Source organism: Chaetura pelagica, unplaced genomic scaffold (assembly GCF_000747805.2).
Source record: "Chaetura pelagica isolate M959 unplaced genomic scaffold, ChaPel_1.0 scaffold158, whole genome shotgun sequence".
Lineage (NCBI taxonomy): Eukaryota > Metazoa > Chordata > Aves > Apodiformes > Apodidae > Chaetura > Chaetura pelagica.
The window spans coordinates 428,024-452,146 of NW_009954182.1; the positions used below are offsets into that span (position 1 = coordinate 428,024).

Consider the following 24,123-nt stretch of genomic DNA (forward strand, 5'->3'; position numbering starts at 1 on the left):
GGAAAGGAAGAGCCAGTGTATCATAGGAACATCTCATTCAAGATACAAGCCTACAGAAACATTCTGTCCAAGCCACTGCTTTCTGTTGTATGATACCTTGTACAGGAACTGCATCCAGCTGGCCACCTACAGGAACAGAATAAATGCTGGATTGTTTTTACTCAGAAATGAAAATTAGAACTCCTAAAAAATATTCAAATTCCTGTCTTTATATAATATTTAAATGCAGGGGTGGAAAAAGCAAAGGACCCAGGTTTATAGCAGTTGTGCTGCATCTATGCAGAATTAAGGTTTTCTTAAAATTTGTGGCTGAACTTACCAGACATTTGTAGCTGTGTATCCCATCGTCTGTTGCTTACTTAAATAACGTTGCAATTTTGCTGATGCAATCAGCATTAGCACTTGTTTTCTAATTAGGAAAAAGCTTGTTTTGAGTTGAAGAGCCCATGGTTACAGTTGTTAGGGTTAGCTCTGGAGTTCAGTGCAAGGCTTTCTGTATTGAAACACTAATGTGAACTCTAGTAAGCAGTGGTGATCTGCTCATGGAGGTCTGTCTGTGCAGGTTCTGTCAGGGACAGCTCTAGTTACTGATGTCTCTGAACGTTATTGTCTTTGCAGGTGAAAAAAGCCAAGATGCAGGAATCCAGAGAACAAAGCTTGAGGTACGTAATTTTGAATTTTATTTTACAATTATTAGTGATCTTTTACTGTTGTAAGCTCCCTTTTTAGAAGCTTGCATATGATTTTTTAGAGGGCAAATAGAAGTCACTTTTGCATTTTATATAATTTTTACATTAATAATAATATATACTCCCATGCATCAGTATATATTAGGGGTTGACCTGCTAGAAAACAGCCCCATGAAGGACCTTGGGGTCCTGATGGATAACAAGTTATCAATGGGACAACAATGTGCCTTTGTGACCAAGAGAGCCGATAGTATCTTGGGATGCATTAAGAACAGTGTGGCCAGCAGGTCAAGGGAGGTTCTCCTGTCCCTCTACTCTGCCCTGGTGAGACCACATCTGGAGTGTTGTGTCCAGTTCTGGGCTCCCCAGTTCAAGAAGGTCAGGGATTTGCTAGAGAGAGTCCAAGGGAGGCTATGAGGATGATGAAGGGACTGGAACACCTGCCTGATGAGGAAAGGCTGAGAGACCTGGGATTATTTAGTCTAGAGAAAAGACAACTAAGAGGGGACCTGGTTAATGCCTACATGCAGGGTGGGTGTCAAGAATGGTCCAGTCTCTGCTCAGTGGTGCCTGTGATAGGATGAGAGGAAACGGCCCCAAGTGACAACACAGGAAGTTCCACCATGACATGAGGAGAAACTTCTTTGCTGTGAGGGTGACAGAGCCCTGGGACAGGCTGCCCAGAGAGTCTGTGGAGCTTCCTTCTCTGGAGACTTTCAAGACCTATCTGGACACGTTCCTGTGTGACTTGCCCTGGCTGTTCCTGCTGCAGCAGGGGGGTTGAACTGGATGATCTTCAGAGGTCCCTTCCAACCCCTATGATTCTATGATTCAGTGAAACCCTGAATTGTTTAGGAAGGTTGAACCCAGGGGTTATGATGCCCAAAGATGTTAATTTAAGAGTTCATAATGCTAATGGTTCACTTTTTTTGTCCTGGCAGTCATGTGAGCAACGCAGAAGTCAGTGATCAGAAACCTGAATCTTCAAGCCTTGGTGCAAACCTTCCCATGTCCAGTGAGAGTAAGTACTTCTGAAGTCTGTTCCCACTGTCTTTCCTCTTTTCGTTCACTAGTCTCTGCTTTGCTTCATCATGCAAAAGCTTTGTCTCCTGGTCATCCTTGGACTGTACTCACTGTCAGTCATAAAGGGAAGGTTTGCTGGGGTGCTTAGAAAGCATTTAATACCTGATGATAAGCAAATATCTCTTGTTACAAATATTTCGATCTCATTGCCCCACAACTTGCTGCTGGGTACTGCTATGTCTTATCCACCTTACACATGGCCTTTCTTGAGGGAAGGGCTTGAGTTGATCAATAGGAATGGTTATTGTAGAATATGTTCTGTTATAAGTCGTTATTTCTACACATCTGCTTGGTTCTTTTGTGATAACACGCCACACACCTGATCTTAGACGCTGAACTATATTGAATGTCTACAGAAATTCCTTATTAAAAAAATGGAGGGGAAGGTTGTGGAAGCCCCATCCCTGGAAGTGTTCAAGGCCAGACTGGATGGGCCTTTGAGCAACCTGATCTAAGTGGGAGGTGTCCCTGCCCATGCAGGGGGTTGAAACTAGATGATCTTTAAGGTCCCTTCCAACCCAAACCAGTCTGGTATTCTGTGATTACAATGAGAGGTTCATCTGAATTTGGACTCTGAGCCTTATGAACCATAGCTCCTCCTGTTGTTGCTTAATTTGTGGGATTAAGTGTGTTGAGCTGGGAGCTTCTCCTGTTTAAAGGAAAGAGAGATTGCTGGAGCCATGTCTGTGTAGATCTGTAGGAGAGGGAAGAAGGGGGAAGAGGGAAGCTTGGCAAAACAAGCATCTGCTTTGGGACACAGAAAAGAAGTTTTAAGCTTGGTGCAGATGAAGACCTTTTGGCATATGCAAGGTTTTGGGCAGGGCTGAAATACCTGCAAAAGATGATAGAACCAGCCAGTAAAGAGAAAGAGCCCTGTTACAAAGGGAGAAATGGTGCTGACTGAGTCATCTGCCTGCTGTGACATGGCAAGAAAACACATTTTTGTGCTGTTTTAACAGTGCATGTTTTGAGAATTTGTTTGAAATGGATGGTTAAGGCACTAAAAACCTTTTTAAATCCAGTGTCTTAGATAAAATGCTGCTGTTTAATTGTAATTATCTTTTCGGTTTTGAAATCTCCTGTGTAATTATACAAACTATTTTTTTCCAGTTATGACATGCACTGATTATATCCCAAGGTCGTCAAATGATTATACCTCACAAATGTATTCTGCAAAGTAAGTAAAACAATTTTTACTAAATTCTGTAACTTATGTCTTTTTGAATTTGTCATTTTGCATCTTTATGCTTTTCTGTAATGCTGTAAATCACACTTCCGTATCTTCTGGCAACAGATATTCATTGCTGTGGGCACTGAAGCTGATAGAAGTCACCCTTTGGCTTCAGTGACTGTTGGCTTATGATCACAAGGATAAATGAGCCACTTCAAGTAACTAACAATACAATTGATTAATATCCATAATATTTGAGGAATAAACAAATGAGACATGAATTGATGTAAGGGGAATATAGGATTTCCTGGTCATTTACTAGGTTTGGGGATCTTAACAGTTTCTCCTGTTGCAGCACAGTAGGTTTTTATCCCCCTTGCTTGCTTTTGTGTTGTCTCTTGGCGTTTGGACATGTACTGCTCTATTGTATTGGTGTTGTGAGGCATGATAAGTGAAACTTATTGCTCATGCCTGTTGGAATGGGGAGTTGGTTCTTCCCTTCTCACCCTGTCATCCCATTCCTGGAGTAAGCACTGGTGCTCTGGTGTCACAGAAGGGTTTCCCCTGGTGTTACTGCAAGGAAAAGGCAACATAGATAAAACCAGGAGCCTGTTGTATTGGGAAACACAAGCAGGTGTGATATTTAGGGCATGTGTAAGTGTGTGTCGTTTCTTCTTCCTAAAGCAATGTTTTAATGTCTTCTGCTCTGGCAGGGGGGGTTGGACTAGATGATCTTTCGAGGTCCCTTCCAACCCCTAGGATTCTATGATTCTATGATTTTGGAGGCTAAAAGATGGAAAATGTCAATAGTTCTTTTTAATTTTTGTTCTTTCTTTCAAATAAGGCCATATGCACATATCCTGTCTGTACCTGTGTCGGAAACAATGAGCCCTTACCCTGGTCAGACTCAGTACCAAGCGCTACAGCAGTCTCAGCCCTACACCATCTACCCCCAGACCACCCAAACCTATGGACTACCTCCTTTTGGTAAGAAATAACTTTTTCAAAGCCTTCTCAGTGCCTGCAGTTATTGTCTTATGTCTCATTAAAAAGCAAATGTTAAGCTTAAACAGGTGTGTTCAAGAGAAGAGTTTGTAGAGAGCACGTTCCTGACTTGGACTGTAGATCCTTATCTACATTACTGATGGGACTTCATATTACAAAATATTATTTCCTACAAAGCTGTTTTCCCAGCCATGAATTTGGATGTCTCCCCATGAAGCTTGCCAGATGGTTCTTAGTTTGGGATCATAATTTTCTCCAGTTGTGGTACAGCTGTGTTTGTGTAATTTCCTAGTCAGTGAAATCACACAAGACCCCCTGCTACAGCATCTCTGCTGAAGGCATTTTTAATTTCTTTTTTGCTGACCAGGACTTAAGACTTTTTTGTTATTTCATCTTTTACCAAATTTAGATTTCATGCTAAAAGATCTAGAAGTTGACTAGATAAATAACTTTGCATAAGTTGCTCTAACACTTGAGCCCTCCATTAGCCATTCCAGTTTTTGGAAATGCTTGAAGGTTAAGAGTCCTGTTGTAATTGAGCAGCTAAAGGTCCGTGGCAGGGTTTGAGCTGATCACCTTGTTCTTCCTTTATAGTGCATGGAGGGACAGACACACCTCTGGAGTGTTGGTCTGCTTTAGAAGATAGTGACCGTCTTTCTTCCTGATGTATAAAGGGAGTTGAGAATACATAGTGCAGACAGAAAAAAAAGTCTAATTTCTGGGTGAGTTAGCTAGTGAAAGGAGCTGCTTGGTCTTTCCTTCTACTCTGTATATTAGTGTCAGGCACTGGGGAAAAACACCACATGATTGACTGGCCCCCTCTTATGTATGAAGTTTTATAACTCATTACTAAAAATTAACATTTAAACTTTTCCTTTTTAACATTGCCCTGCTTGGTTTCATATCCAAACATTGTATATCGTTGCCAGCTCTCCAAAGCATATAGTGGTGGAGGCTGTTCTGCCCCATAGCACCTCTCTGCAATGGCAATTGGGAAGGAACCCTGGGTAGCACCATGGGTGCTGCCATTGGGTGCAATGAGAAATGGCCTCAGTGTGTCTGTCTCAGGCTTCTTGTCATGTTGCATAATTAAATAAATGAGCAGAGCCTCCTGCAGATTTATCTATACTGCTGAAATCTTAGTATCATGAAGTGTAAAAGGGTTATTTTTTCCTTGGCTGAAGAACTAGATGTCTTTGATTAAAACCAGCAACAGCTGTGGCTTTTGTTAGCTGCTGGCAGAGGAAGGATTTTTGTATAAATTACAAAACAATTGATTTTTTTTTGTATTTTTGAAAGTGGTGTAGAAAAGGTCATACAACTGAGCTCACTTTTATTAGGCATAAACTACATTACTAATTCTGTTTAAAGTAATATGACACAAATTGTTATCTTTATGAGAAAGGTCAATATGTAAAATAAATCTACATACTTTTCTTTTTTTCCCTATGTATACACCAGGGATTCCTGAAATGGAGTTTTCTTGTGATTGAGGGATCTTTAGAAGAAATTGATGGTTGTGCAGTGACTGGGACCAAACAGTATTTCCCACATCTCATTTGCCCTGTATTAATGCTGAGATACATTGTCCCAACTCATCTTGAATACTATAAAGTGGGAGCTTTGCAGGGTGTAAATGTTGGGCTGTTTTATTAGCAACCCAAGGCTCTTCAGGAGAATAGGTTCAGTTGGGTGGCTGTTGGTATTTGATGCTTCTGCATTTCTAGCTCAGCCCTGGCCTGTACGATTCAAGTATAACTGCTATTTCAGAGATTTTAAAAAATAACCAGCCCTCCCCACCAGCTCATATGGTGGTGGACTCAGGATTTCTAGTGGATGAGGACCTTGTTGACTCTGTGTTGTGTCCTGGGGAACCAAAGGTCTCTAGCTGTAGTGCTTTCTGAGCTTCTTCCATTCCTTCAGGAGAGCTTTCCCCTGGAAAGCTGAACCAGTTGAGAAAAGCCTGATGTTGTGTCCATACTCAAGTCTGCAGTTGCCAGTTTAATTTGTCTTCTATCTTTCTAAACACTCTGCCCCTTGTCTTTTTGTCTGGTTGTAGTGTTGGGCATTGTCACTATGGTCTATTACCTACAAACCATTCCCAGCCCCATGTTGTGGTTGCTGGAACCTACTGCACTTTGCTTTCAGTGTCCTGTTGTTTTTTACTATATCTGAACACTGGCTGGTTATTTCCTTTACTTCATTTATTTGAGTTTACTGATAGTTGTTGTGGATGGTGCACTGAGGCTGCTTTGTATGTTCTTAGGTATTTTAATGTGTCACTTTTTTTTTGTTAAAGGCAAATACATGTAAGTATGTGGAAAGGTCCTTTGAATTGTTAGTCTGAGATGTTTAAAAAGGTTTTTTGGACTTCTAAAGTTGTGGGGGAGCAGGAGGATGTAGGTGGCTTGTTTGTGTGTGTAGTGTTTTGCCAGTGGTGGTGGTGGCTGGTTTTGGCGGGAGAGGTTTTTGGGTTTTTAATCCCAAGATTCTGGAATTCAGGAGCACTTAGCTGCTTCAACTGTTATACCCCGAAAGTAACAGCAGAAATTCTTCTGAAGACCTAGACAAGAGGTCAGCATTTTCTGTTGACTTCATGGGAACTTCTGTCTGTGAAACACCTTCTGAAATGTGATTAGTTACTGAAATGTCTTGGTATGGACTTTGAGGTCTGTTTTTAAATAGCTGAATTTTTAGTCTGAATTGAAGTGTTAGGAGGATGTTAAATCTCCACTGAGCAGGTGAGGACTTGGCCAGCTTCATCAGATATTTTAATACCATCAGGGGGCCCATTCTAGAGGTTTGGATGTCTTTCTGCTGTGTATTTGTGTATTTGGAAAAAAAAAAAAAAGGTCCATGGCATCATGGACTATCTAGCTGGAACAAAGCAAATGTATTTTAAGTATGACGTTCAAGCAAGCTGACAAGCACAAGACATCACTCAGGTCAGGGTGCTGCTTTCAGAGAAGAGCTGACCTATGCTCTTGCCAATTTGTCACCTCTCCTTGTGCTGTAATACTTTTTTGATGGTGTTTGGTCCCTTGTTCTACATGCAACATACTTGTAGTCTGGAAGGACTTTATTAAAGAAGCATTAAAATAAGAGTAGTGATTTAAGGTCCCTTCCAACCTTAACCATTCTATGATTCTGTGATACACAAGCTGCATATGTGTGGCAGTAAGTAGGTGTTACAAAAGCTGTGGATGTGATGGTTTACATTAACTCAAGAAGAAGCTACAAGTGATGGGCAGTCCTGTGTGGGACCTTTCACTTGTGTACATGTGTTCTCTGACATTCTTCTGCCTCAGCTGCAGTACTGCTGCTGCTGGAAGTGGAGGGGTCTCATTCCCCTCACCCAGCTTCCTCTCTGTCATCCTCAAAGCTGTGCTAGATTAAAAATACTGTCTTGCAGAACAAGAGAGGAGGACATGTGCCACCAGGCCAAGGGTGTTCCTTGCTGTGTGGAAAGTAAAACATGTCTATTCTGCAAGATGATGAAAGTGACAGTCATGGAAAGCAGGAGCTGAAAGATGCCCTAACACATGAGTCAGCTCCTGCACTTGCATCCAGCCATCCCTGAGAACACCTCTGACATGTCTCTGACCTGGTGTTACATTCCTCCTGTGATAATAATCCTCCAGTGTTCAGAGCTGGTTTGTGTTTTAGTGTCACAATTATCAAGCCCTTCTGTGTGTCCTGAGATTGTCTCATTATGTTCCTGTCTGTTCCTTGTTCATCTGTCTTGCACTGGAAGGAATTGTTGGCTGCTGTATCCTCTAAGAACTCCTCACCCATTTGAAGATCATGGCATTCCCTTTCCAGACTAAACAAATGCAGCTACTCCCACTCTCCTTAGTGGATCTGTTTCCCATATGTTTTATTCTGAAGTTTCTGCAATATATCTACAATCTTTCTTAAATCAGTCTTTCCCTTTTGTTTGCTAATGATCATGGTTCTCAAGGTTTGAAACAGTAACGAAGACATAACTTGAGAGTTGAAGAATCAAAACCCTGGTGTGGCTGCACAGATAGGTACATGACTTAATTTGACTCATAGGTGGAAGTTGAGAACAGGTATGTAAATAAATCAAAGAGCCATTGCAGAATTTAATTCCAACAAAGCTGCAGGATGAAGTGAGCTCTTGGAGTTACTGTTCCTGTCCAGGTCTATAGAGTCTCCCATGTCTCATCGGTAAGAGACCTGGAGCTGGTAGCCAATGGCTTGTCCTACTAGAGGAGGTGAAGGGCTGCCTTTGTATTGTTTTGGGGATTTAAGAAGGAGGATGGTCCTTTTGCTGGCCCTGAACTTTCTCTCTAGCTCCAAACGTTTCTTGTCCCTCTGCTTTGCACACTCCTGCTTGTTTTTAAATAGATCCTCTCAAGCAATTCCTTCTTTCTAACCAGGGAGAAATGCTTTTGACTTTGGCTGTAAGTCTGGTAACACTTAAACAAGAGCCTGAAGTGCCCTGAAGAACCAGGCCTGAGATGAGCTACTTCAGCTGGATTCCGTTTTCACTCCTTCACACTAGACCTTCACGCAGCACCTGAGCTGAAACCACACTGCTTATGCGTGGCTTGTGCAGATGAATTACAGCCACTTTGCTGTCTGTGCTTTGCCCAGTTTTGCTACAAATGCTTTCCGGAATGGCAGGAAATCTAGAAGAAACATTTAGATTTTTTTCCCTATTTTTGAACTCTATATGCATTGCTTTCAGTCTATGAAAATGACTGGCTTGTGGCTCACTTTAAAATATGCAACCCAAAGCCCAGTGAAACAGTGGAAACATTGACCTTGACCTTCATAGATACCAACTTCAGCCTCCCTGTGTAATAGCTGGGGTCACTTGCAGTGCTGTGCAACTCACCTCAAACATCAAAGGGATCAGTAGTTCATTGATACCCATGTGACAGTGTATGTGACACTTTTTTTAGATGAAAGCTTTGGAAATTGGTCTTGTTGGTGCCTTTAATTTTCTGTTTTTCAGCCAGTTTTGTCAGCTAAGTCAGCTAGTTTTGTCTAATCCATGCACAGCCTGACAGTCAGCACTTACTATTGCAAAAATTAAACATTTTCCATGTGTGATTTATTATTTGCTTTTGTGACAAGCAAAAATCTTCATCTGAAGTAGCAGCATGTTTGTTTGTAACTGGTCCAATTTATCTGATTCAGGTGCACTGTGGCCAGGTATGAAACCTGAAAGTGGTTTAATTCAGACTCCATCTACAAGTCAGCACAGTGTTCTTACCTGCACTACAGGGTTAACCACAAGCCAGCCCAGCCCAGCACATTATTCTTATTCCATTGAAGGTAACTTGGCATGGTTTTTATCTGCATCTCTCTCCACCTAATTAAGTCCAGATACCACAAATAGAGAGGCTTGCACGTTTGTTCTTGGTTTGTGCATGCTTCTTGATGCTTTCCTTCTTTCCTTTTTGTGTGTGTGTATGTGTTTGGTTTTGTATTTGCTACATACCTCTGTATGCCCCAGGCTGGCTTGTTGGTGCCATGCTGATGGACTCAACAGGGTGAAGAGCAAATGGGAAGGGGAGAGGAGACTAAATGTTGGATTCTTGCACGCCTTTACTGGGAATGCTCTTGCAACTTAAGCTCTCTGTTGGTGGCCTTTAGCTTGATATCAGGAAATACACCGACACTGGGTCTACTCTTTATTTATTTCCTTCTGGAGGAAGGAATTGCACACATATTACACACAAACACACCCCACCTTGGTAGAACTGCTAAAAAGCAAATTTCACAGTATAACACTGCCCTACAAATAGTCTCACTACTGGAAGTGCCACATCTAAGACACCAGATGTGGAATTTAACCAGCTGCCAAAGAAAATTTCTCGGACTAAATGTGCCAGCTAGCTGAATAATGTCATATCACTGTCTAGAGCAAATATGTGCAAATTGATATTTTGTGCTAGGCACGATTTTTGCCATTTGTGTTTGGGTGGTGAATTGTGAAAATTGTAGTTGCTGAAAATAATTTCATGAATTCTTAATCTATTTCTTGTGTGATATTTTCATAGAATAATTCAGGGACTTCAGGAGATACTTAGTTCAGCTTCCCACTCAAAGGACAGCTAACACTGAATTCAGAGCTAGGTTGCTCATGCTTTATCCAGTTGGGTCTCAAAAACCACTGAGGATGTAGATTTTGCCAATTCTAGTGCCTGACTGTCATCCTGGTGAAACTCTTTTTTCAGCTCAGAACATCCCCTCTTTCACATTGTGACTGTTTCTCTCCTTCTCCTGCTGTGCACCTGCAAAAAGAGCCTGGCTTCATCTTGTTGATAACCTCTGTGCAGGTACCAGCAGGCTGCTGTCACGTCCTCCAGAGCTGTCTCTTCTTCAGGCTGGACAGTCCCACTTCCCCCAGCTGCACTGCGTGGGCCATGAGCTCCAACTGCCCAGCTGTTTTGGTGGGTCTTTGCCAGACCTGCTAAATTTTATAAACACATTTCTTGTGCTTGAAGCCCCAAACTGAATGCTGCATCCAGGTGTGGTCTGATGAGTAAAGGGAGTAACTCTTAAAATTGGCAATAAGTGAGTTTGAGAAGTTCTTTCACTGGTAGGAAGGCCCTGCAGTAGGTCATGGTACTTGCTCAGCTTGGATCATTGTGACAGGAAGTGGCCCAGTGTTAACATTTATCCTTAATTTACTTTTCACATTCATAACACGAGCGATTCTACGCTGCAGATGCTGCCTTCCTTCAAATGTAGCTCCCCTCCAGGTACTCCCACTGCCAGGATTAATGACAGTGCTTTGCAGCACCAACTTTAATTGCCACAGGTCAGAAGTATTTCTGCAAAACTAGACCCCTGTCACATTTGCCAGGGATGTGCCAGGGTGAGCAGGTGAATCCCTTGGGATCAGTGAAGTGACACAGCCACTGTCAGGCCTCTCTCTGCACGAAGATTTTAAACCATTTGATGCACGCTGGTGTGAGAACATGTGATCTGAGGAGAGTTCCTCTGCAGGCTGCTCTTTAAAACTGTGGAAAAGTCACCTAAATTGTGTAAATGCTATTGGTTTTTCAAAATGCTTTGTGCAGACTGGCAGGAATCTCTTCCTTGGTTGGATTCACTAGGTTTCCTTTCCACCAAATTAGCAAGCAGCCCCCTGAGGGGTCAGGTCAGTACTTGGGCTGGTGCAAGGGAGGTGGTGGAGAGCAGGAGCTGTAAGTATGGGCAATTTGGATTTTTTTGGCTTATTCACAGGGGAAAAGAACTGACCCACAGTGCAGAAAGAATTGGTTAATCTGGGTAGTGGGAGCTGTTTGTAAAGATCTGATGTGTTATGCTGAAAAAGAAATGGTGGAAGACCAGAGTTAAGATCAACAATGAAGTTCTTATGAGGGAATCTGTGTTTCTACTGGAATTCCAGAACTTGGAACCTTTATTCTGTGATCTCTTAACTTCTCTTATCCATCTCAGTGGAGAAGCAGCCTTTTCAGATTACTACAGATGAGAATTGTTTTCTGTTTGTGATAGTCTTGACAGAGGTGCTAGAATAATCTGTCTTCTAGATAGTTCATCTCCTCTGGCTTCATGGCAGGTTTCACAGAATCACACAGAATCTTAGGGGTTGGAAGGGATCTCAAAAGATCACCCAGTCCACCCCCCCTGCCAGAGCAGGATCACCCAGAGCACATCACACAGGAATGTGCCCAGGTGGGTTTGAATGTTTCCAGTGAAGGAGACTCCACAGCCTCTCTGGGCAGCCTGTCCCAGGGCTCTGTCACTCTCACAATAAAGAAGTTTTTCCTCAGGTTACATAGAACCTCCTATGTTCCAGTTTGTACCCATTGCCCCTTGTCCTATCACTGGACATCACTGCACAAAGCCTGGCTCTGTCCTCCTGACACTCACCCTTTACATATTTATAAACATTGGTGAGGTCACCCCTCAGTCTCCTCTTCTCCAAGCTCAAGAGACCCAGCTCCCTCAGCCTTTCCTCATCAGGGAGATGTTCCACTCCATCATCATCATTGGACTCTCTCAAGCAGTTCCCTGTCCTTCCTGCACTGAGGGACCCAGAACTGGACACAATATTCCAGATGCGGCCTCACCAAGGCAGAATAGAGGGGGAGGAGAACCTCTCTCAATTTACTGACCACACCCTTTCTGCATCATCAAGGTTTGTTCTGTATCATCAAGGATCTTTTCTGGAGAGCTGCCCTTTGTAGTGCCCCAGGAAGTCACATTTTCTTAAGGTAGTAACAGCCTTGATCATTTCCATACACGTATAGTTGGAAGTTTTATTTGGAAACTAACCCCTGTTTTCTAGCTCATGAGGAGTATCTGTGATGGGTACCTTCCTCTCACAGCTGCCCTTCTAGTAGCTGCATATCTACCGGAGGTACTTGAGTTTCTTCATTGCTATTATTGCTGTTCAGTTCAGCCTTTTATCTTGTTGCTAATTTTTCCCAAAAAAATCCTCTGCCATCTGTTTTTGAGCACTGCTGCTCCAATTTAGGAAGGTATTCCCAGGGACTAATTACTTAAATTTGTTTCTGCTTCTGCAGAGATGCCACTCTTCAGATTTCTCACCTGTAGTAAATACTGTGTGTTTCTGCACCTCTTTTAAGATACATTTCTTTTGTTTTCCACCTTTTTTGAGGCATATTTTTGATGCATTCCTCTTGACAGGAGCTGTTCACCAACTAGTATCTGTGCTTGCAACATACATTGGTTAAGAGTTCATGGTGGGGTCTGTGTCCCTGGGGTAGAAAAACTAGCCTTCAGAAACTTGAGTTCTTCAGTCTTTGGGTGAATTCCATGTGGGTGTTATTTGCAGAAAGTGAGGGCTTTTCTCAGAATCTTGGTAAGGTAGGGAATACTGTGGATTTCTGCAATTCTTTTCATCAGCATTGTCTAAAAGTGTCTTTTGGGTTTGTTTGCAAGCAGAGAAAGAAGATTCAGCGAAAGAAAATACCCCTTGGTAGCAGCTGGTTTAGTACATGCTGCTTTTGTTCATGCTGATTTCATTATTAGTTTTCATGACACCTTGAGGGTCCCAAAACCCCACATGGGGTGATGTTCAATGAAGTGGCCCCATGGCTGTAAAAACACAAAATCTGCTGAATGACTCATATTCCCAGAAAGTGCTATAGCAGCCATGGCTTGGAAGAACTGAATGCAGTAACATGAAGACTTAGACAGGTTAAAATTGTACCAACAACTACATGTCTCTAATAATTTGTCCTACAAGCTGTTGGCAAATAATTTCTGAAAGTCTCATTCAAAACCAGTTGTAGTCTCACAGGGATACAGGGAGATATGTCCACTGTCTCCAGTAGGAAACACTCTTTTTGTACTGTTGTAAATATTTTTACTGTTTCCTTATTCTTTTTTCTAATTAGACTACATGTGCTAAGTACAATGCACGGAGAATTTTTTAACAGAGCCAATTTGAACACATTCAAATCCATTTTATTGATTTATTCTGATAAATTTTCAATTGCTACTAGTGGAACATCAGAATGTGATTGTTGTCTTCTCAAAACTTTTAGTAAAGATGTGAAACTGTTTTAATTATACTCCAGTTGCTTAGCAGTCACGGGATAAAAAGGTTTCTGAAACCTTTGGAAGTACTGTTTCTAAAGAGATTCTAGCTCTCCTGCCTTGTAAGCCCCGCTGAAATGGTTTCAAAATACACTCCAACTCTTTTTTGATGGTTACAAGCAGAGTGCTGCTGGAAGCACAAAGGCTTGCACATAACCCTAGTAAGTATGTATTTCACAGCTTGTATTGGCCTCATCTCTTGTGCTTTTCTAGAAGCATTTAATATAGTAATTCTTGATTTTACAGCATCAACTACCAATGCCAGTCCAGTCTCTACATCCTCAACTGTTGTCAATATTTCCACATCATCAGTAGCCAGCATCTCACAGGTAAAAGCCTCTTCCTTGTTCTATTTGTGTGCAGCATCTCCTTCACCTTGGTTTAACACATTATTCAAAACTAACAAAGGAAGGCCAAATGTTTGTATCACTTCAAATGGAGCACAACAGGTACTAGAGGGCTCAGAATGCAACTCAAAGTCAGCAAAACAATTCTTGCTGTCTCTTTGACCAAGATGCTTTTCCTTTTGGCCTTCCCAACAAACTCACTTCATCTGTTCAAAGCTGTTTCCTTGTCTACAGATTGTGTGGTGAATCTTAAATAGGGTGATGAGAGATAGTGGAGAAGAAACAATAGAACTATTTTGAGAACAAGAGCTACAAGGAGTATTATAGGTGGATGTTTTTGAATGCCTTTGTTCTCTCTCAGCAAGAAAAGGAAAATAGGTTGTACACAGAAAAACCCAAACAACAAAAAAAACACCCAGTGAAGCAGGAGATACATTCTGATGGTGCTAGAATAAAACAAAGTCCAAAAGCCCTGCAGGTAGTACAGAGCCATTCTCCCTGACTGTGACCTGCTGTGATGTAACCTACAGTAACCCCTGACAGGGCTTAACTGCCATCCTGAGTATTTAGATATGCAAAGGAACCCTTCAGTGTCACAACTTCGCAGAAAGAGAATATAGGAATGTGGAAGATGCAATAGATACACAAAAATCCTTCTATGCTTAGGCTGTTGCTTTTTAAGTTTCTTTAACATAAACTTGCTTGGAGCTATAAGGGGAAAAAAAATATTTTCTTTCAGTGGTGCAGACCAAGGTACCTGGTTTACAAGTTCAGGTTCAGGTTTGGGGGAATTGGGAGTGGATGGTGTGACAGAGTGTGATGTGATATTGGGGGGGGCTGCTTTCTTCAGTGTCAGTAGCAGAAATGAAGATCCTCAAGCACAGCTTCAGAGGCTGAGTGATCTCATCCTAAATGAGGAAATAGTCTTCATAAATGGATACCTTTCATCACAGCATGTGAAGAAGCTGCTTGCTGAAGTCAGGATATGAGTAAAAGCAGTTTATCCTGTAGCTCTCATGGCTGGGATTGCATCCTCAGCCAGTGCCAAGACCAATTCCCGTTGCTATCAGTACACCTGGTATCAGAAAGTAAAAGACAAGACAAAACTACAAATTCCAGAGCACAGACAGAGGAAACTAATGCCTTGGCATGCACTTGGTACTCCCCTGTTACTGTCACCTTGTTCATAATGAGTTGTTTAATTTTGCCCCCCTAACTGGAGGCAGAGGAGTGGCCCTATGGTGGCTGACATCTGTCTGCAGAATCTGCCTGTCCCCAGGGGGCACTGGGAACTCAGATCTCTCAACCCTTTTTGGGGATGTCTTACATACGTAGAAAGACCCAGCATGAAGTCAGGCTCTGCTCTTGCTGGGATTTCTCTTTGAAAGGCATAATCTAGCATGGAAAGCATCTTAACATATAGTGTTTTCTGAAGGAAGTGTGCTATCATAACTGATCCTTTCTTCTGACAGGAATACCCTACATACACCATCCTTGGCCAAAGCCAGTACCAGACGTGTTACCCAAGTCCTGGCTTTGGAGTCATCACCCCAGCAGAAAGCAACACAGAGACTTCTGCCTTAGCACCAACCACGTATCCAGCTGAAAAGCCAAACCCTGTGGTGCCTGACCGGCCAGTGCCCAGACATTCCTCAGGTAATGGTGGGATCTCTAACAGCCTGGCTGCAAAATTCCTGTGGCAGCACAGCGTGCAGACAGGAGGAAAACTTATTTCCAAAATATAACTGCAGAACCTTTGCCTGCTTGTCTGGACAGGGTATATGCCTCCTGTTGTCAGTCTGGTCTCTCTGGTGTGGGCCATGATGGTGGGCCAGACAAACTTAGATATTGGAATAATAGAATCAGAGCTGTTCAGGTTGGAACAGCCCCTTGGGATCACCGAGTCCAACCATCATCCCTACTCTACAAAGTTCTCCCCTAAACCATCTCCCAACACCACATCCAAACAACCTGTAAACACATTCTGGGATGGTGACTCCACCACCTCCCTGGGCAGCCTGTTCCAGTGTCTGACCACTCTTCCTGTGAAAAATCTTTTCCTAATGTCTAGTCTAAACCTGCCCTGGTGCAGCTTGAGGCCCTTCCCTCTTGTTCTATTGCTAATGACCTGTGAGAAGAGACCAGCGCCAGCCTCTCTACAATGACCTTTCAGGTAGCTGTAGAGACTGATGAGGTCTCCCCTCAGCCTCCTCTTCCTCAGACTAAACATTCCCAGCTCCTTCAAGGGTTCTTCATCAGATTGATTCTCCAGGCTCTTCCCCAGCTCCGTTGCCTCCTCTGTCCTCGCTCCAGCGCCTTTAGATCTCTCTGGGATTGAGGTGCCCAAAACTGGGCACAACACTCCAGGTGTGGCCTCAGCAGTGCTGAGCACAGGGGGACAATCACCTCTCTACTTCTGCTGGTCACACTATTTCTAATACGAGCCAGGATGCCATGGGCTTTCTTGGCCACCTGGGCAAACCTGGAAGTCTTACACTGCCTCAGTTCAGGAGACCCCTGCCACATGCTCTGAATGCCCTAGGGAGAGGGAATTCCAGGGGCAACCTTTGATTCTGTCATGTGTCGGGGCTGGGTTCACCCGTGCTACCAGTCTCAATTACTCCTGCCAGCTCTGTCCCTCCAACAGCCAGGGATGCACATGGCCTGACAGCCACAACAGAGCTGCCAGTCCCAGCTGTGGGAGCCCTCCAGGGCTGCTCCTGCATTTTCAAGAGCTGTAGTTTCGTTACCATTTTCAGATTGCTCCCTAAGCACAGACACAGTGACTAGGTTCAGGAAGGACACATTGTTATTTATTGCAGGGTTGTACAAAGCTGGGTGCTTGGTGCCTTCCCACAAACCAAGCACCCCAAGCAAGATTTTCCACAATGTATTTATACGCAAAACCATAGAGTTAGTGAGATTCCAAGGCCATCCTCCTTACAATGATTGGTTATCAATTTACATAGTTATAATATGGTTGCATCACTATTTCTTCTACCACACATGTTCAGGGGAAGGGTCTTCAGTTGGGCAGGGGTCTTTTTCACACAGAGATGTTATTTTTAGTATTATAATGAGCCAAGTTCACCTAGAGGACACAGTATCTCAACTTCTACCACTCCCACTGCCCAAGACTGGTTCAGCCATCAATCTTCTTGATTCTGGTTCTTTATGGCCTCCTGCATTCCTTAGGTCCAATTATCCATATAGACCTCAAGTCTTCTCTGCCATGTTGGTGATTTAGATGAGACACTCTTTAAACCTCTTGATTGATTGCCTTCTTCAAGGCCTTGTTATTGCAGGGTGTCCTTGCTCAGTGCTGGCTGTGCTACTGATTGTGTGCTTCTCTGACTGCAATTTTAACATGTATATATATACAGAGCACATCTTACACAAAATAACCACAGCATTCTAAATTTCTAAGTTAGTTTTCAATAATTTGATGTTGAAAACCTAAGAAATTGACTTGTTATTTCAAGGCACTGTTCGGGAGTGGTTCAGTTAATGTTGTCAGTACCTTTTCGTAGCTCAGGAATTCTCCCAAGTTTACCACTTTGCATTAATTTTCACAGGAATTGCAATGTCTCATCTTTAAGACCCATACTGAATTCGGGTCCCTATGTCCTCTGCCTTCCCACTACAGTTACAGTTCTATTTCTGAGCTAGTTAGCTGGACATTTGGGATGTTGACTCTTCTGCCTGAGCTGTTAAACAATTCAGAGTATCTCCCATCATGGTTGCATCGTTCTGCACATCAAAGCATTGATCTGATGGTGTTCTAGCCAGTTCTTACCTGTAGCAGCATAGGTCCCATAATGTATCCCCACAGTGCTTGGCCAAGCCTGTGTCTCCAGGACCAAGATCATCTCTGTTATTCTTTACTCATTCTTGGGTAGGCCAGTGGAGCTGTGGTGTGAGGGTTTCCCAGTCAGCACAACGTGGATTTGTGCACGATTAATGCTCGGGATAACTCTGTGCACTGACTGTTGTTTGACTGTTAGCAAAGGCTCCCAGCAGCACAGAGCAAGTAGTGTATGTGGAGGTGGAACAGCAGGAGTTGTACAGTGCAAAAGGACAAAAAAGGCATGTGACTAGTCCAGGAAATCTGTGAGGGAGGGACATGGTTAAACACTTTCTTTTGTCCACTCATTCTGAACCGCGGGTTTCTGGGGCTCAAGCCTTACGAAACAAAATAAAGAGGTTCCAGGGTGATGAGACACTTGATGGATGGTTCTCTGTCTTTGTGTTGGTACTACAGGCAGGGTGCAGTAGGTAGCTCAATCCTGGAGGACTGAACTGAGGAGACAGCTGTTCTGAAATGATGGGACAAAGAAATCGTGTTTCATGTTCTAATCAGGGTTCAACTACTACCGCATCAATAAAGCAAGATAACGTCTTACCTTTTGCAAAGGAGGTCTGTGGCCAAATGCTATAAGCTTTATGTTGGTGTTTGTTTTGAGACATGACAGAACTCAAAAGGTCATGATCAATGGAGCGAAGTCGAGTTGGAGGCTTGTAACCAATGCTGGCCCCCTGGTGTCAATACTTGGTCTGGTCTTGTTCAACATATTCATCAATGACCTGGATGAGGGGACAGAGTGTGACCTCAGCAAGTTTATTGATGATGCCAAACTGTGAGGGGTGGTGACACTCCAGAAGGCTGTGCTGCCATCCAGTGTGACCTGGACAGGCTGGAGAGCTGGGCACAGAAGAACCAAATGAGGTTCAACAAGGGCAAGTGCAGGGTCCTGCACCTGGGGAGGAAGAACCTCAGGCACCAGTATAGGTTAGGGGTGGACCTGCTGCAAAGCAGTTCTGAGGAGGAGGATCTGGGAATCCTGGTAGATAGTAAATGATCCATGAACCAGGAATGTGCCCTTGTGGCCAAGAGAGCCAATGGAATCCTGGGATGCATGAGGAAAAGTGTGGCCAGTAGACTGACAGAGGTTGTCCTGCCCCTCTACTCTGTCCTGGTGAGGCCACATCTGGAGAACTGGGTCCAGTTCTGGGCTGCCCAGTTCAAGAGAGACAGGGAACTGCTGGATAGAGTCCAGGGGAGGGCAACAAAGATGACTGGGGGGTTGGAGCATCTCCCTGATGGGGAAAGGCTGAGAGAGCTGGGACTGTTCAGCCTGGAGAAGAGAAGCCTGAGGGGAGACCTGATCAATGCCTGTAGGTATCTAAAGAGTGGGTGCAGGAGGATGGAGCCAGACTCTGCTCAGCAGTGCCCAGGGACAGGATGAGGGGCAATGGGCACAAGCTGGACCATGGGAAATGCCATTGAAATATGAGCAAAAACTTCTTTACTCTGAGGGTGACAGAGCCCTGGGACAGGCTGCCCAGGGGGGTTGTGGAGTCTCCATCTCTGGAGATATTCAGAAGCCCCTGGATGCAGCCCTGTGCTCCAGGGGCTCCTGCTTTAGCAGAGGGGCTGGACTGGATGATCTCTAGAGGTTCCTTCCAACTCTGACAATTCTATGATTCTATAAAGGGGTGAGAGCTGTGTGATTTCTTTCTTCTAGGAGATGCATCCACAAGTCCTTCATTATCAAGAGCAACAGCAAGTAAAGAGTTAGATGAGCAGGCAAGAAAAAATGTCCCTGGGAAGAACAGGGGGAAGAGGAAAGCAGATAACTCCTCCTCACAGGACAGTGAACTGGAGGTGAGTAGTGATCTTGTTTTCCACAGGTAGCATTGCAGAATAGTGCAGTGGTAAAAGTTCTGCTCTCTTTCTATCTTCCTATCTCTATGGAAATGGGAGGGAATGATAGAATCATAGAATAATTTGGGTTGGAATGGACTTCTAAAGGTCATATAGTCCAACCCCAGAGACATCTTCAACCAAATCAGTGTGCTTTGAGCCCCATCCAGCCTGACCTTGAATGTCTCCAGGGATGGGGCATCTACCACGTCTCTGGGCAACCTGTGTCAGTGTTTCACCACCCTCGTTGTAAAAAATTTCTAGTCTGATTCTCTCCTCTTTCTGTTTAAAAACATCACCCCTTGTCCAATCACTACAGGCCCTGCTAAAAAGTCTATCTTTCTTATAAGCCCCCTTTATATATTGAAAGACCTCTGTGGAGCCTTCTCTTCTCCAGGCTGAAACTCAACTTGGTCAGCCTTTCCTCAAGAGAGATGTCCCATCCCTCTCATCATTTTTGTGGCCCTCCTCTGCACCCACTCCAACAGGTCTGTGTCCTTCCTGTACTGAGAGAGAATTTGGGAAATTCCCATGACCCCTGTTTATCTGAGAACTGGCCCAAATTAGTTCTTCATTGGTCCTTGACAAACATCACTTAAATACATGTTGGAATCATAGTGGTGTCAATGAAGGAGACATCTGGATGTCTCTAGTACAGCCTTTCCTCAGAGCAGGGCTGTCCCCAGCATCAGAACCATGGCTTTGTCTAGCTGAGTCTTGAGAACTTCCAAGGTTGAAGATCCTGTACCAGTCTAATCCCCTGTCCCAGGACTACCAGGTCCACTGGGTGAAGTAGGTTTAGTTTAACCAACTGGAATCTCCCAAGCTGCAATTTTCCCTTTCTTTTTTGCATGGCAATTTTCCGTTTGCAAATACTGAGAATATTTTGTCTCCATCACCTTTGCAGTTCCCTTCAGTTAGTTGTGGTCAGCTATGAGATCACCCTTAGCCTCCTTCATGCTGAGATAAACCATCACAGCCCTCCCAGCCTTTCCTGACTCTCTCGACAGCCTTTTGCTGGCCACTCTCTAGTTTCCTCACATACCTCTGGAATGGGGGATGCAACTTGGGTGACCTTCTGTGGGAAACTGTTCTTCTTTCCCACATAAGGATGAACCTTCCCAGTGCCAAGTAGGGTGAGATTGCACCTTCCTTCTCTCATCTGGGCACTGACAGACTTTGTGTTCTCCAGCACACTGCTCATCTTTCCCCCAGAGAGGTGGTGTTGCTGGCTCTTGCTGTGCCTGGTGTCCACTGTACCCTCGAGTTCCTACCAGCCTGGACCAATGCAAGGGGTTATTCTACTACATGTGCAGGATCTGCAGTTATCAAACTTCTTCTAATATCTTTTGGCCCAGTTCTCAAGCTTATCAAAGTCCTTCTGTAGTGGAACTCTGCTGTTCCTCCTGGCAGCCAATCCTTCTTATTTATCATAACAAAGCTGTCTCTGATAAACGACAAGGTCATGTACCTGATGCTCTTCAGATCACAGTCAGTAAAGTTCTACCCTAGCAGGACTCTAAAATTCAGTAGCACTCTAAAATTTTCACTTTTATAGCTATTTGTAACTACTAAATTGCTTTTGAAATAGTTTGACCAAGACAGCTTTACTTTGAGCAACAGTTTCACTGTAGCCATTGATTTATATACTGTAGCAATATATACACCCAACTGCACTGAATTAGAACCATAGAATCATCAAGGTTGGAAAATACCTTCAAGATTATCAAGTCCAACCCCCCCCCCTACAACCCCCAACCACTAAACCATCTCCTGAAATACCACGTCTACCCCTTTTTTGAACACCTCCAGGGATGGTGCCTCTACCACCTCCCTGGGCAGCCTGTTCCAAGGCCTCACCGCTCTTTCTGGAAATAAATGTTTCCTAATATCCAGCCTGAACCTCCCTTCGTGCAACTTGACCTCATTTCCTCTTGTCCCATTGCTGGTCACCAGGGAGAAGAGCCCAACACCCCCCTCACCACAACCTCCTCTCAGGCAGTTGTAGAGGGTAATGAGGTCTCCCCTCAGCCTCCTCTTCTCCAGGCTCAACAGCCCCAGCTCCCTCAGCCTCTCCTCATAGGGCTGGTTCTCAAGACCCCTCATCAGCTTAATAATGTGTTCAACCTGTAAGATAAATACTCCTGTTCATGTCTGTTAAAAAGACACTGTAACTAGCCACAAAATTAACCTTAAAACTTGCTCCTTGGTTGTAGCTCAGTGCCTGGAATAGCTCAGCTCTGACCTGCTTTTACTCTCTACACAGCGAGTGTTTCTCTGGGACCTGGATGAGACCATCATAATCTTCCATTCACTCCTCACAGGGTCTTATGCTCAAAAATATGGCAAGGTAATGTTGTCTTTTCTGTGGAAGAAAAACTGTATCTGTCATCCAGCATGAAATGTTTGTCTTTGGAAAAGGAATTAAAAAATATGTTTTGTTTTAAAGCTGTGAGGTGATAGTTCTACCTTGCTGGCAGTTTGGGGCATGAAAGAACACCAGAGCTGGGATCTGGGAATCACAAACACTTCCCTTCTAACAATACAAATCTTACCATGTCAGACTGTTTTTATCATCACTGGCATTTATGGCAGTCCTAACCCCTAGTGGAAAGAGGTATTTGTTCTCCTTTGAACAATATTGAAGATTTTTGAATATTTTGTTTGTGTTGCCTCTGAAAATGCCTCAGTCCCTGCCATGCGGAACTGAAGTGTTATAGTTTGGGTCAACATATATGGATTTTCTTTATATTTTTTAAAGTTGAGTTGTTGAAAATATTAGGGAAATTGTAGTTTGCACCATTGGTTGCAGAGGGAATTAAATCAAGCTGGATATACAGAGGGACCTCTGTGCAATGTAACTGATGAAAGGTTTATCACAATTGACTTCTGCCTGTAACCACATCTTCTTTTGTGTTTTGCCAGGATCCAACTCTCGTGATTGGCTCGGGTCTGTCAATGGAAGAGATGATTTTTGAAGTAGCTGATACCCACTTATTTTTCAATGACTTGGAGGTACATGACATGTTTTTGAAAGACAAAACTCAGTGTTACTGGTTAGGATGACACTGTGCCCTTGGTGAGGGCTGTTGTTCTTCAGAGCCACTTAAAGCTGAAACAGTCTGCCAAAACTGAAGGGGTTCCAAGCACAGTCCAGTCTGAGCTGTGCTCTTTGCTCAGAGACAGGCCCTCTGCAGACTTCTCGTCTTAGCTCTCTGATGGGTTTCTACTTGAACCTGTATAAATAAAAAGAGTGGTGTCTGCTTTGTCTTGTATTTATATTCTGGACTAGTGAGAACTTTGCTGTCACTGTTCCTGTTTTGAAATGGAGACTAGAGACACAGGGATAAAGGTGGCCTTGAGATTGTCTGTTCTGAGTCTTCAACTAATCTAAGGACAGAACAACATCCTGGGGCTTATGCTGTGACTCCCCAGTGGTGGAACTGAACACTGTGTTGATGAACTGGGATATCAGGACTTGACCTGATAATGTAGTTTTTGGAGTATTTTTAGGTTTGTTTGTTTTCTTTTTATGAAATGGCAACAGGTCTTCAAATGAGAAGTGAGTTTTGAATCCAGCCTGTTTAGTGAGTGTGGAAGTTCCTTTTTTGCAGACAGCTCAAAATGTCATAGAAACATGCTTCTATCAGACATTTCTGGTACTTCATATTCCAGTCTTGGCAAGGACCTGTACGTGCTGAAAAGTAAAAGCTAGTCCTGGAAGACAAAGCTAGTGGAAGCTGTGTATAGGTTTGTGGAGGCAGTATGGCATGGCCTGGTGCTGTTGGGAAATGTGAGATTATTCTATATCACACTTTCTTTAATCTGAAAATTTCAGTGTATTTCTGGATTACAACAGTGTGTCTTTATTTTTTTCTTTAACAGGAGTGTGACCAAGTACATATAGAAGATGTGGCATCTGATGACAATGGCCAAGATTTAAGGTGGTGTGCTGCTGTATTCATCAAATGTGTAGCTGATGCGATCCAGTTTTTGTGGGAACTTCATACCCAGATGGGGTTGAGGTCACACCCAGATGGGGTTGAGGTCACACCCAGATGGGGTTGAGGTCACACCCAGATGGCAACATTGTGCAGGGGATGAAACTTGGCAAATGGTGTTTGTTTGCTGAGTGATACTTCTTTGAAGACCTACAAAACATTAATGTGATTAATTAACACATTAATTCACATTAGAATGTGAATTATATTGTCCACCATTTAACGTTGCCTATGTGCCTGATGACATATTGTGAATGGAGAACCAACACTCCAAGCTTCACAGTCTCAACCTTTGAAAGTCTCCCTCCATGAGCTGATGGTGTACACTGTCAGGTGGGGTGAGGGTAAGTTTTCTGCTGCATTAATAAGCTGAACTGGTCCAAAGAAAGGTCTGAGAAGTGCCTGTCTGTCACACGGAAAGAAATACAAGGGAAGTGGTGAAACAGGACCTGTTTCCTGCAGTCACAATCCAGTCAAGCAGCTCATTGCCTTCTGGAGTTGCAGCTGTGATGTGAAGACACAGATGTTGTGTTTGGAAAATGCTGTGGTG

The 24,123-nt window shown here is 43.5% G+C and overlaps 1 protein-coding gene across 2 annotated transcripts in view; it reads left to right on the forward strand.

The window, feature by feature from the left end:
- Window positions 1-24,123, forward strand: part of EYA3 (EYA transcriptional coactivator and phosphatase 3) — a 32,346-nt gene that overhangs the window by 4,618 nt on the left and 3,605 nt on the right. The window contains exons 2-12 of one of the 2 annotated variants that reach the window (XM_010002903.1): window positions 619-662; window positions 1,631-1,710; window positions 2,883-2,949; window positions 3,788-3,930; window positions 9,118-9,255; window positions 13,768-13,850; window positions 15,341-15,524; window positions 19,394-19,533; window positions 21,839-21,922; window positions 22,498-22,587; window positions 23,458-23,516. In XM_010002903.1, coding sequence (XP_010001205.1) covers window positions 619-662; window positions 1,631-1,710; window positions 2,883-2,949; window positions 3,788-3,930; window positions 9,118-9,255; window positions 13,768-13,850; window positions 15,341-15,524; window positions 19,394-19,533; window positions 21,839-21,922; window positions 22,498-22,587; window positions 23,458-23,516 — 1,112 coding nt within the window. The remainder of the gene's footprint in view (window positions 1-618; window positions 663-1,630; window positions 1,711-2,882; window positions 2,950-3,787; window positions 3,931-9,117; window positions 9,256-13,767; window positions 13,851-15,340; window positions 15,525-19,393; window positions 19,534-21,838; window positions 21,923-22,497; window positions 22,588-23,457; window positions 23,517-24,123) is intronic. The other variant, XM_010002904.1, reaches the window with a different exon arrangement.